At 37.0% G+C, this 14,110-nt stretch overlaps 1 protein-coding gene across 1 annotated transcript in view; it reads left to right on the top strand.

Annotated features, from left to right (window-relative positions):
* The window catches only part of DOCK3 (dedicator of cytokinesis 3), a 500,037-nt gene that overhangs the window by 381,173 nt on the left and 104,754 nt on the right, over positions 1 to 14,110 (top strand). Inside the window, exon 14 of the mRNA XM_031958628.1 lies at positions 6,272 to 6,397. Within this exon, the coding sequence (XP_031814488.1) occupies positions 6,272 to 6,397 (126 nt within the window). The remainder of the gene's footprint in view (positions 1 to 6,271; positions 6,398 to 14,110) is intronic.

Raw genomic sequence — 14,110 nt, 5'->3', positions numbered from 1 at the left:
TAGGGAGTATTCCCAGAGGACAATTGTACCCCAAACATTTAAAAAGACTGGGATTACACTATTCCTAAAATTCTAGGTATAATATAAATGCAGTGACTAATCACACACATGCACATAGTATGTACACACACACACACACACACACACACTACTTTGTTTTTGGTTTTGTTCGAGGTCTAGAGGTATTAAGCACTTAATAGTCAGTCAGTAAGCATTTATTAAGTGCCTTCTATGTGCCAAGCACTGTGGCAGGCACTGAGAATAGGAGAAGAGACAAAAGATGATCCCTATCTTCAGGACGCTAATGATCTAATGGATGACCTGTTGCTTAAGAAAAGTAACAATGAGACAATACTACTATTTGGGCTATTATCAGCAATATGTAGTGAGTATGTTTAATGACTTTACCAGAAATCAAGATTACTATTCTTCCAATAACAAGGATTAGGCACACCCTTAATTTGGGGAAAAGGTGAAAAGCTGTACTTCCATCTAAGCCTCAATGTGTGGGAAATTTTTAGTTTGGCACAAATTCCATTTTCTACAAAAAGTTGTAAACTCAGTCTCTGGTTGTATAGTACCACTTTTCCTAACTGTCTTGGTCTCATCTGCCTGCATTTCTCACTTCAGTGAAAATCCAAAGTCAAACAGGAAGGCACAGACCTAAGTGGGTTTCCAAACCTGCTTTCAAGGCCACTAAGTGTGATAGTGAACACCTCACAGCTCTGGGAGCCTGAACAGTGTCAGAATAATAAAACAATAAAGGGAGGCCATCTTCTATCTGCAGCAAAGTTAGGTCTTCAAGAATCCTCAGTTATAAAGGGAAAAGTTACCAATGTCATCTTGAAAAACATTTTTTGCAAATATAGAAAAAGCCTAGGGATATATAGTATAACAATTCCTGAAGATGAATAAACCACTTTTCTAGACATATATAAATTTATATCTGCAAATTAATTCTCTTTCACCTGTACCCTGATGGATTTATTTCTGGGTATTTCTTAAATTGCTAGAGGGATATTACTGGCCAAATTCTGAATCTTGCTTCATTGTATTATTCTACTCAATTGAAGATCCATTTTAAAAAAATAAATAAATAAATTCCCTTTACTTTATCCCATCACCAATCTAAGTTAAGCTCAATGGCCAGTTAATTTAAAACTTCCAATGCAATCACTTTCAAAGACTCTTAGATGTTTTTCCCCCAAATATATCATTTAAAATTACAGAAAGAAATTTCTCTTTTGGTTGTGGGTACTAAGAGAATAAATGATTCTCCAGTAATGCTAACATATTCTCATCTTTCCCTTTCTACCTCCCCCCTTTCATCTCTCTGTCTCTCTCTTTGTCTATCTGCTCTCTCTTCTTCCCTCTTCCTTCTCTTTTCCTTTAATAATAATCTCATCTCTTTCATTTAGTTTTTTGGGATATCAAATACACTGTCATTCAACATGAAGCAATTCACATTCACGTAGAGGTCATTAAGAACTGCTATAGTTAAATTAAGCATTTAACAGGCAATTTCCTATATTTTAAATATGTGTTTTTATATTTTGCATATTAGCCACAGAGCTATTTTAGCAGCTGGGCTGAGATTAATTTAAGTAATTAATCCCCATTCAACCATTCAACAAGTAGAAGATTCCACAGATCAATTGATATGCAGCATGTTGCCAATCCACAAATGTCCCATATAGATGTCACTTTGACCAACTACTTTTAATGGAAGAGAATTCAATATAATATTAAATTTAGGTAGGTAGTTATAAGGCAGTTTTATTGTTCTCATGTTGGATGATTAAAGGGACCAGAAGTCATTTTGTGGAATTAAGTTAAAGTTACTGATTTGGAAGACGATGCAACAACTTGGAAATTATGTGTTGGACAGCTCATCAGTAAAATTTAGAATCAAGGCCTGAGTCTCATTCCTAGCTCTTTCATTTATGACTTAAGTAATATTGGGCAGGTCACTCTACTCCTAAATTTCCATATCTCTCTTTCACATCTATCTACTTCTCACTACTCACATAGATACCACTTTAGTTTATTCTTTTATCACCTGTCACCTGGACCACTGCTAGGATCTCTCAATTGATCTTCCTTCTTTAAATCTCTCCCCAGTCCATTTCTACTTGGCTATCAAAATTATTTGCCCTAAGCCCTAGTCTGAAAATGTTCCCTTTATATTTCATAAACTTCAGTGATGCCATATTCCCTCTAGGAAAAAGTATAAAGACCTCCATCTGTTTTTTTAAGCTCTTCACAACTTGACCCTAATAGTCTCAATATACATTATTCCTTTTCCCTTGATTTATGGACCAGCTCCCATTCCTGAAATGTGGTTGCATCTTTCTTCTCCATCTCATAGATTCCCTCACTTCTTTCAGGATTTAACTCAATTAGGACCATTAAAATCATGTGAAATTTCCCAAATGCAATCTGGTTGGGGAAATTTAGCTCAAATACCATCTCCTACACAAAATCGTTCTTGCTCCTCTCAACCTAACCATAAATATCCTGCCTCCCTGACTTTCTTGTTTTCATTTTGTATTTATTCTTTCTATGTTTACATGGATTCCTATTGTCTTCAAGGAAGGATGTAAACAGTTTGAGAACAGGAATAGTTTAATTATATTGGGCTTTGTCTTTTCATTCCCAGTGATTAACACTGTGTCTAAAACATAGTTACTATTGTTCAATTGTTGCAGTCATATTTGACTCTTTGTGACATTGTAATTCATTTAATAAATTCCTATTGGTTGACAGTACTAAAAAATTACTGAGCATCTCTCCTTTTTCTAGAATGGATTCTAAAATCCATTCTAACCAAGAATTATTTGCATTTGTTATTTGTCATTATTTTTGTAAACTCCCAAAGCAAATTACAATTCTGAAAGTCATAAATTATGTTTCATTACCAGTATTTTAATGTAACTACTTTCTGATGCCATAGAGGGAAACGCATTAATTTCATCAGGGCTATTTAAAAATTCCAAAGCAAAGTATTCTAAGAGGCAGAGATAAGGAAGTACAGTATTCTAGGTATAGGTGCCAGCCTATGCAAAGGCACAGAGATAGAAGGTACTACATTCAGAGAAGAATGAGGAGGCTAATTTGCTTGAAATATAGAGTGAGTGAATGGAAGTGAGGTGAAAGAAGCCTGAAAAGGTAGAAGGGAGCCAGGTTTTAGAAGGCTTTAAATAACAGGCCAGGGAGTTTGTATTTGAGCCAACAGGCAACAGGAAGCCAGTAAAGATTTTAGAATAGGAAAATGAAATGGTAGATCTGTTTTGAGAATACTATTTCTGGCATGAATGAATTGGAGGATGAGGAGAGGATGAACTGAAGAGAAAGAATTAGAGAAAATTTAGGCAAAAAAAACAGCTAGAAATGTTTCTGAATGTTGAAAGGGGTCTAATTTAGAGAGGTGGGTGAAGTGAAGGGACTGATGAAAGATCTGTTATGGAGGTAAAACTTATTATAAGGGTTTGGTCATTGATTTGATCTGGGGGATGAAAGAAAGAAAAGAGTCAAAGATCCAGTTCAGTCAATATAAGCACTTACTGTGCCAGGGACTGTGCTAAGACTGGGGATGCAATTAATTACAATAAAAGTTCCCCCTGCCCTCAACAAGCTTAAGGGGAAACAACGTGCAAGAGAGACAGGAAATGGAGTGAGGGGGACAGGACTCCAGAAAGTACCCAGCATAAGCACCTTTTCCCATGCGGTTAAAAACAGGAAAGGCAGCAGGTACAAAATAGCAGTAATATGAAAGTCCAGTTTTTGTTCTCTGTTAAGGAAGGTTTTGGAAGGAATATAATACTGTGCCTTCCAACCTCCAATCAGAGGGGAGAGGAAGCAGAAAGAGATGGAGTTAATCAAGGTGTGAATTAACAGTATGATGAGTTCAGAGGTGATGAATGAGCTTTTCTTGGGGAAGGGGGCATGTTGTTCTTGGAGTTGAAACCAGGCAGAGCAACAAATGGAAAGTGGAGTGGATGATTGAGATTGAAAATATGGATGACTGAAAGAATGGTGGTGTCCTCAACAGAAATTGGGGGGGGGGGATAGAGAAAGAATGTGCTTGAGGAAAAATATTATTAATCCCATTTTCACACTTGGAAAATTTGAAATGTCAGTGTTACATCTGATTGGAGATATCTATCAGGTAATTGGAGCACTCAGTTGGAGAGATTCATCAGGTCTTTTGAGGCAGCTAGGTGGCACATTGAATAGAATGCTGGGCCTAGAAGTTAAGAAGTCTTGAGTTCTAATCCAACCTCAGAGTAACTATGTGACCTTAGGCAAGGTGTTTGACCCTGTTTGCCTTAGTTTCCTCATATGTAAAATAAGAAGGAAATGACAAACCACTCCAGTATCTTTGTCAAGAAAACCCCAAAAAACAGTCTTGGAGAATTAGACATGACTGAACAATAATATTGGGTGTTTGATGGCACAGAATTGGAATTAATGACAGAGATTAAGTTTGTGTGTGTGTGTGTATGTGTATTATATATATATATATATATATATATATATATATAGAGAGAGAGAGAGAGAGAGAGAGAGAGAGAGAGAGAGGTCATCTGCACAGAAATGATAATATTGATGAGAGTTTAGAGAGAGAAAAAGGCCCAAGACAGAGCGAGGAAATGGGGAAAGGGAAATGAATGATGATTCAGCAAAAGAGAAAGAGGGTAGACAGGTAGAAGAGCCAAGGCAGAACTATCCCAAAAGCCCAGGTAGGGAAGAATGTCTAGGAAGAGATGGTGGTGAATAGCATAAAGAAATCAAATAAAAGGAAGAAAAGAGCATTATCATTACTAATAAAGAAATCTTCAGTAATCTCAGAGAAAGTAATTTCAATTGAGTGGTAGAGTTGAAAGCCAAATTAAAAAAAAAAAAAGAGGCAATAAGTGTAGGTCTTTTCATTTTGAAGGGAGATGATAAAAGACAATAATTTGGTAGGATTAATTCAGGATTTTGTTTGCTTGAAGAATGGATAAGCCTAGGGCACTTTGTAGGGCAGGATGTAGTGAATAAAGTAGTGAAGATAAGGTAAAGCAGGGAAGCAGGATCCCATAGGAGACCAGAGGAGCTGGATAAAATGCACAGGAAAGGACAATGAGAAGAAATATCTCTTCCTTGAGGTCTAGTGCAAAAGAGAAAAGAATAGGAGCGATAATAGGAGAATTTGGTTATTTGTCATAGGAAAGAAGAAAGGGGACCATGACTAATGGCTTCCATATTCTCAGTAAACTGAGATGTAAGGGGAAAGGGAAAAGGAATCCTTTTATCTTAGAGATAAAAGAAAAAGTTTAGAATTGTTGCTTTAAAAAATGCAGCAGATAATTAATCATGGAAAAATAAAAGGATTTCGTTACAGCAATGAAAGCCTCCTTAAGATTAGACTGCATTAATTTGTAGCAAAGCAAATTGGTACAACCATATAGCTTTGTCTAGGTACAATCAAATGACTTTTTCTACATTTGGTAGCATATCAAGAAGAATAAAAAAAAGATTTTGAGGATACCTCAAAATGCCGTTATGACTGATGTCATGGCTGGTAAACGGGAAATTGTAAGGGAAGAGAACTAGTCAGCCATAAGGTGAAAATTTTGATGGAGGAAAGCGACATCAGAGCTTGTGTAGTGGATTGAAATTATAGGAAGGGTGAAGGAATAAAAGAAGTATTTTCAGAAGGAATTAGGAGTTGGGAGAGACAGATGAATTTAAGGATATAATCAGAAGCTGTCTGGGAGAAAAAAAATTAAATACAGAATTACTGCCTTCCAGAATTTGGCATACTTCCCAGTATAAAAAACAATCTATAACATTGCTCCCACATTTCTGGCCAGTGGTACACCCTGGCCAGGAGTTCTTTTTTGGCATACTCATCTCTAAATAGTCTGTCCATCTTGTTTCTGTGGATTCTTTGGGGCTTTCCCTAAGAGGACCCCCTTGCATAGAAACTGTCAAAATTTCCATGCTATTTTTGTTAAACCATTTCTTGATTTGTCAAGGTCACTCTGACCCATGTTCCGTTAGTTTTATGCCTCGAGGTATTTCTGAATAGCAGAATATTTCTGCAGAGTAGCTTATATTTTCTGCATGATGGCTTTCTAAAGAAAAACTCTGCATATTATATATTTTCCTGTGAAAGGAGTTCCTGAATTATTCTCACAAGTACCTTATATGACTCACAATGGAATTGTGAGTTTCTTATTAAGATGAAATAGTGGCCCTAAAAAAAGTTTTTTGTTTCTTGCAGGTCTTATAATTTCTTTGCAGCTTCTTCGTGGGGATATGGACCAGATTCGGAGGGAAAACCCTATGATCTTTAACAGAGGCTTGGCAGTTACCAGGAAATTGGGTTTCCCTGATGTCATCATGCCAGGTAGGCAGAACTGCTCTGGGGGCTCCCAAAGGGTGCTCACAAAATCAAGTCAGCTCTTTCAGCTATGGTTGATCAATAGATCTATTCTGCGTCATCCTTAGATCCAATGGACTGGGCCCTGCCATCAATAAAATCATCTGTTAACTATAGCTGCTGGATTCTTCTCATAAAATCATACAGAACAATGTTCAAAAGTGCTACAGTGGTAGACACAACAGATGGGTTTTCTTATCTGACACGCTCTGTGATTTCTGTAGTGAAAGAATGTGTACACCAAGGTCAACAAAGATAGAGTTTCACCTTCCTATTATATCCCCAATCTTTCAGGAAAACAACCACAAGTGTCCTGTTCTTTCAAGGGATAAAAAATGGCAAATTATAGAAATGTAATTTTGATAAGAACGATTACACTGTATGAAAAGTAAGAGAAATCTTTTTTAAAATCAACTTAGTACAGGATCATTTAAAGTATTACATTAAAATATGCTACTTGGGCATCCACAGTTTAAACATGTGCCTATATACAAGTAAATACCCAAAAGGAAACTCAGATTCAGGTGTCATAGGACCAAGATATTCTGATAAGATGCCGTAGCCCTTTAAGGTAGCCCAGTCAGACACTCATGTGATCCTTTACTCCTTGTGTTAACTGTTAACCAAAGAACAAATAATGAAGTTTTATAAATACCATTTTACTAAAGAATGAACTGATGCCATTACTTATTATTGTTCTTGTAACCATCTTGTCCCACATTTTTGATGGTAATGTCTTTTGAGATGACACTGAATGAAACATATAATGTTTCTTCCTTGTTCATCCCTGTTTCAGAAATCTGGTTCTTCTAAAAGTTGTGAGCATTTGTATATGAAGAGAATGAATCTTAAGCCTTCATATTGGAATGTGCATAAAATGATATGAAAGGGAACAAGAGAGAAGCATCTTTCAGTCAAAATATTTTTAAGCAGAATTTCATTTCAAGAGAGATTTTCAAAGTCACATTTGAGAAAAGAGGTCCTTTGATGAGGCAGCTGGATGTCCCTTTGCCTCATCAGCATACCAGGGTATGTAAAATGTTTATGGATACATTCCACAGAAGAGTTGAAATAAGAGAAGAGGATGAATTGTGCCCTCTGAATGACGACTGATGGAATATCATTAAAGTTAGTCTGCAAAAAATGGATGTCATTTACCCCCATCAGCCCATTCTAGGGACAACCAAACTGCACCTGCTAAGCGAAATAGATTCTTGGGTCAGTTAAATTGGAGACTTAGAGTTAGCCTAGTAGTGGCAAAGCTGGGAGTACCCTGAGAGCTGGAAGCAGCCTGCATCTGCCTACTCTGATTCCACACCCTTCTTCATGAGCCTCTACTGGGCAAAGAAAAAATACTTTATTCACATTATTATCACCAGGATTGGGACCTATTTCCATCTCTTAGTCTCCTGATATCTCCCAAGTTCCTCTCAAATTGGGAGCTTGAGATCCATAGCTCAGCAAAACATTATAGCACTGAGTTAGTATAGTACTGTGCTCAAACTATCTCAAAAGAAAAGTTAACTATGACAAATTCTCCACGACAGATCAACTCATCCATCGCAACACCTTGGATGTCAGTATCAGTGAGCCAGCAATCATCTTCTAAGTAGGAATGGACAGATGATAGAGCTGTCTGTCCTATAGCCTCATTCCAGTGATTTCCTATCCTCTTCACAACTGTAAAACAGATGAATGTTATTCTCCCCTACCCTCTGATACAGCACAGCTTTATGGGAGTGAATAGCTATAGTTGCAGCAAATGGGGATTTAAGGAAATGGCCACTAAAGTTGTAAGTGGAGCTGCTGCTTAATGTCCTAACAAGCCTGGGTAATCTCAGTAAATGGGGCCATGATGGCTAAGTGGGTGAAGGTGATTTTCTCATCACTTGAAGACCAAGTGAAAATATTAGAATCTTATTAGAATTCCTGATAAAGAAAGAATCACATCTTCAAACCATGGTGAATTGGCAGTTAATTGAAGGTCATACATCACCTTCAGAAGAAATGCAAGAAGAATTGGGATTATGGCCAGAGCATATTTATAGTGCTAGAAGTCTACAGTCATACCTTACATCATGTTCTCTCACTGTCTAATCCACCGGTATTAAGAAAGATGGTAAAACCTTTATTGTATTATGACAGGTATTTTTCAAATGCTCTTTCTGGGCCCCACCACCAAACAGCCATCCTTCTTTGTTCAGGATATGGGAATGTGGGCAAGAAAATTTTGATTAGGAGCCATAAACGATTCAAGCTATCCCCAAGCTCCTGGATTGATAGTGGCACAGAAAATGATAGCCTTGAGAATATCATCTTTGATTAAAAAGGCTAATTTTAATGATGGTTTTAGTAATACTTTCTCCAGTAAATCATTTTTTTCCTTAACTGAACTCCCTATCTTTTGTTGATGGGATAGTTAGTTATCTACCAGTCATTTTTGCTTCCATGTTTATGTTCTTCCTTACCTATCTCTAAATTCATCTGTTTGTGCATTACAAGCTAATAGCTTTGTAGCAAAAATTTTGGTCCCTTGCAGATTTTCTTAACAAGATAATCAGGAAAGATTAAGCTTGTTAGATAAATAAGACTCCCTTCAGTGGTGTGGCTTCCATTCCAGGATTCATTGCAGATTTTAATACTATCAACCTAAAAGACTATAACTTGAAATGAATGATTTGAAATCTATTTTATAGTTATTTTATTAAATCAATTTTGTTTTAAGGCTATTTTATTACAGAAATTAAATTTATTAAATTAAATCCATTTTATCGAACAAATATCGTGGGTTAAGAAAGCGCAAGAGCTCTTTTCCTTAACCTATTTAAAGACAATTAATATAGAACCACCATTTTCTTATGAGAGTAACCTTCTCTTTCTCTGTGTAATATTGTATAATACAGAAAACCAAAAACTAACAGCATGCCGTATGCTTACCCATGAGGTGCTAATGAAGATTGGCATGTCTACTACATCCCAAGTTTGACTCAACACTTCTGATCTCCAGCCCTTCATGGAGAATCAGGGCCCTGAAGTGCCTTTGGAGAACATTGCTAATAATTCCTCTGGAACCTCTTGGGCTTACTATCTAACCCTGGAATTTCCAACTTGGTTGTGACATGAGCCAAGTGTTGTGCTGATAATTAAATGTTCTTGTGTCTGTCTTTGTCATTCAGGAAAAAGGATTCAGTTGAACTAGCCCTATGGTTGAGTGTGTGTTTCTAGCCTGCTGACTGAGGTTTTCTCAGAGAATAAGATTGCTTTGATCCTGGGGCAGCTGGGGAGGGGGGTAGAAAAGGGGACTGCCTCTCCCTGGGTGATATGGGGTGAGCCAGGCCATGTGCTGCTTGCCTTTGGAATGATCTTTGATTTGTATACTGAATTTGCTGAGAAATCAGTTGCCTACGCATGGCAGTGTCTGTCTTCCTAAGGATCCCCTTCCCTTTATTCACCTGCTTAGTAGTACACTCTGCCTCTTACTCTGAACCTCTGATGAAAAGTGCATGCTTCATCATTGATCTGTGAGTGATGTTTCTTTCTCTTGTTCTCTTTCTCTCTGTCTTAATTTTTCTTGTTCTCTCTGTGTTATCCCTTCATTGTCTCCCCTTTCTTTCTGATGCAGAGATGAAGATAGTTGGGTGTAAGTTCCTGCTTTTCTGTTCAATGTCTGCTGCTTGCTTGCTTTTTCTCCATCTCCACTTTTTTCATGGAATGTTGGTGAAGGTAACAAATCATTGCAATATTGGGGGGAAATCATGTACATTCTCCACCCTTCACCAACCTCCCCTACCTTGGGCAGATTAGAAGACCTGTCGGGAGAGGTCCAGCGAGAGAAACTGATGGCACAGCCCTGAAGACTTGGACAGCTTTGGACTTTCAGTAAATCTTAGCCAGAGGAGTGTTCCTAGCTGAAAAGACTAAAGGCTTCTCAACGTATTCAGAACACCCTTGTGGTGAATTCATTAACAAGGAAGAGGGGAAATAGAACAAATTACAAGTATAAGGAGGGATTTTTGTTTTAAAAAAGACAGACCGATTACTCACCTTACTGAAGGAGGGTTTGAGTAGTGTTCTTGTCTCAAGTAGCAGAGAATAAAAAGATATCCTAAAAGTCTCTTTTAGTTCATTACCATTTATTCTTTCAAATTTTCTGGATACACATAACATAAAAGACTGTTTCCAGCAAATGTGCTCCTAAGGAAGGCTGCTTCCTTGAGCTGCTTCAGGTTGGTTCAGGTTATAATCAGAAGTCTCTGAAGAAAAATTTTGGCATATCTAATAACAAGAATAATAATAATAGCAAGCATTTTAAAGTCTGAAGAGCACTTTATGAATGCTGTCTCATTTTGTTTTCACAACCACCTAGGAGATGGGTGTTATTATTATTTCCATTTAACAGATCAGGAAACTGAGGCAGACAGTTTGCTCAAGGTTAAACAGTTAATAAATGTGAGACCAGATTTTGAACTCAATACTTCCTGACTCCATTCCTGCATTCTATCTACTATGCCACCTAACTGCCCACTGTCTTTCAATGATGTTTATGGAATCCACTCATCTACTCTGTGAGGGGAAAGCAATGAGAATTTGAGACTTTTGGGCCTCAAGAAGGGAACAAACAAAGTCCTGTAGCCTTGCGGCAGGACAGTGGAGGGAGAAGTAGTTTTAAAAGTCTAGAAAACCGGCTTCATATTAGTTGTATAACTTTGGGCAAGGCACCTAACCCAGTGAGCCAGACTTCTTTTCATGGGTGTAAGCTCTAGTTCAGTTACTCATTTACTTTGGGGCCTAGAACACAGATGAAAGTGTAGTTCTAGGGCCAGCCAGTCCTATTTTCCTCCTCAAAATATAACTATGCAATGTTAACCATGCTAATTAGAATAAACTGACTTTTAAAGTAGAGATCTCTCATTAATAAACATTTGGAAAAATATGGATTCTATGTTTTAGACTCTCAAAAGATAGAACCCTGTATTATTTCCCAAGAAAGCAATCTGATTTAACAGTCTACTCCCTTTGCTTCCTGCCCCTCAAGAAAAGATGCTAAGTTGAACTCACTTCTGTACTCCCAATTGTCCAGGTGAAGGAAGAGAGACCAGTATTTAACTTCTTTTCTGTAGGTTAAAAGTGAATGAGTTTGGGGGGCATGCAGAAGCCTTTTCTGCATTTCACCGAACCACATGGGAAAATTGTTCTATGCATCAAGAGATGAGTTGAACGTAAGCATTCTTTGAGAAGGTTGCTGATCAGATTCAGAGATAATTTATTTCTAAGTTTAATGATACGTATAGAAATCTGTGAATCTAAAGCTACTTAATATTTAGGGAACTCTACTTACAAGAGCCTGAACGGAAGTTCCTTCAGTCCCTTTAGGGAAAGCCACAAAGAGGGAAGGTGGGGGAGGAGTTAATTAGGATATTATTCCAGATTTCTTGGTCTCACGATTACTATTTGCCCATGAAGGTATTTTAGTGAAGGAGGTTGCCTGGTATAGAGAACTTTTGAGCTCCCTAAGATGCTATAGTGTCTGACGTGAAAACTTCTTATTTAATGGAGTACTCTGGTGCTTCTAAAGAGTGAGTGCAACAGTTCTGAGTAAACCCAGAAATCTGGGAAACTGGAGAACACAAAGGCCATTCTGGTCCTCAGTAAAAAAGGGGAAATTCCTTAATATTGCCAACTAGAGCTTATTTTCAAAGAATCATTTGAGAAATGTCTGGTTTTCTAGTTTGAGATTAGAAAGGAAGAAAGAGAAAAATCAATTTATATAGTGTAGCAAGTTAAAAAAAAAAAAAAACAATTTCCAGGCAGAGTTTCTAGATAAATTATAATGAATTTTATCAATCACTGCTAGTTAAATGTTAACAAAAGGGCTCATTTTCCTCTGGAAGATCAAAAAAGAGATCAGTAACCACTTATTCAGGCTTCAGGTTGGACAACAATTAATGAGAGTGGGATTTTACAAAGAAAAGTCTAACAAAAGGTTGGGGTGATATCATGTCACTCTTGGATAGAGAGACTTTTTCTCTACCCAGACCATCCCCACCCTTGAGCAGTCTACACAAAGGATCTCTCTTCACCCAAACTTGCTTGAGTGGAGCACAATGAGTAGGAATTCATTTTAGATTAGAGATCTTTAAGGTTGGATGGGATCTGATCCATTGAAGAGATTGAGGAGAAAATTAAGTCAACCTCCAGAGACTGGATTTTTGAAATGAGGACTTTAGAAAAAGGGGAACTTTGAATCTCTCCCAATCATTGATTATGAATGATCATTTCTCCCAATATTCTTCTGTGGGAACATTATTTCAGAAACCTCCTCTCTAAATTCCTTAAAGAAACAGAAATTGTATAATCATTCATATTTCTTTTGTTCCCACAGCCAAGGACTGTACCTTACTTATGATAAGTATGTAGTTAATTGGCCCATTGGTTAATACTGGAAAGATCAGTTTCTTAAATTGAAATATGCAGAAATTGAGTTCTAACCTATTCCTCATTAATAATAATGATAATTATTTACGTGTATAACCATTATGGTTTACAGACATTTCTTTCATGCATTATCTCATCTAAATCTCCCTTAGTCCTTGACAGAGAAGCAGAGCAGAAATTATAGATACTTGATTGAGGAGAGAAGTGATATGTGCAAAGTAATAGAGTAAGGGGCAGAGGTATAGACCTTGAGCCTAATTTTTGTAACTGTGATCTTCCCATGATAAGATATGACTTCCTGAGAACCAAACCCAGATAATGTCTAAAATATCCTGCAGGAAACTTCTTGCAAAAATCTACTATTGCTGAGTTAATGCCTAAATTAGAACTGCCTGGTTCTGAATTATCTACAGAGGTGGATATAGGAAAGAAAAACAATATACAGTGTAAGTTTAGGAGCTTTAGTCTTGCCATAACAATATTTATCTTCATAGAGACCAGTTCTGGCCATAAAAATTAAACAAACCATTATCATCACTCTGCTCATAGAATAATCATTTTGGTCCTTCATGGCACTGTTAATCAAGTGTGCAGAATTTTCATCTTTATTAACTATTGTGACAAGTACGCTTTAAAAAACAAAACCAAGACTTCAGGAATTTTTCAGTACATTTTTTTATCTAACCCTTTTCAGATTATACTGTTGTAGTTATTATATCTATTAATAATGGCCATATGTGACAGACTTCTCAAAAACTTCTTTGACATGAACTGGTGAACATAGACAGTCCTGGTAACAGAGCTGTTGTTTATTAACACTCTGAAATTCCATCCTCCCATGAACAGAAGTAGTGTTGACAGCCATCATTTATGTAGCTATTTAGCTTTGAAAGGCCACATAGTCACTTGAATGTTTTGTTCTGATTCTCCTAATGAAAAATAGGTTTTAGCTGTCTGAGGTTCTGGGGGAAAAAAAACATTTATTTATTTATCTATCAATATCTATTGAGCACCCACTATATACAAGGTACTGAACAAAATGGAGGCAGGTGAAGGAGAGATTACAGGTACCACAAATTGGTCAGCCAGTCTGAGGAAATGATAGAAAATTAGGGAAGGAAGCAGGTTTCTAGGAGGGATTACAATCTAAAGAAAGGATTATTAGCAGAGTCAACTCTTCACAAAATTATAAAACTGTCAAAGTTGTTCATGGTAGAACATGGGTGCCTTAGGTTGTCATGGCTT

Source organism: Sarcophilus harrisii, chromosome 1, assembly GCF_902635505.1.
Source record: "Sarcophilus harrisii chromosome 1, mSarHar1.11, whole genome shotgun sequence".
NCBI classification, from domain to species: domain Eukaryota; kingdom Metazoa; phylum Chordata; class Mammalia; order Dasyuromorphia; family Dasyuridae; genus Sarcophilus; species Sarcophilus harrisii.
Note: the sequence above shows the minus strand (reverse complement) of the source record. Positions and strands in the feature narration are given on the sequence as shown.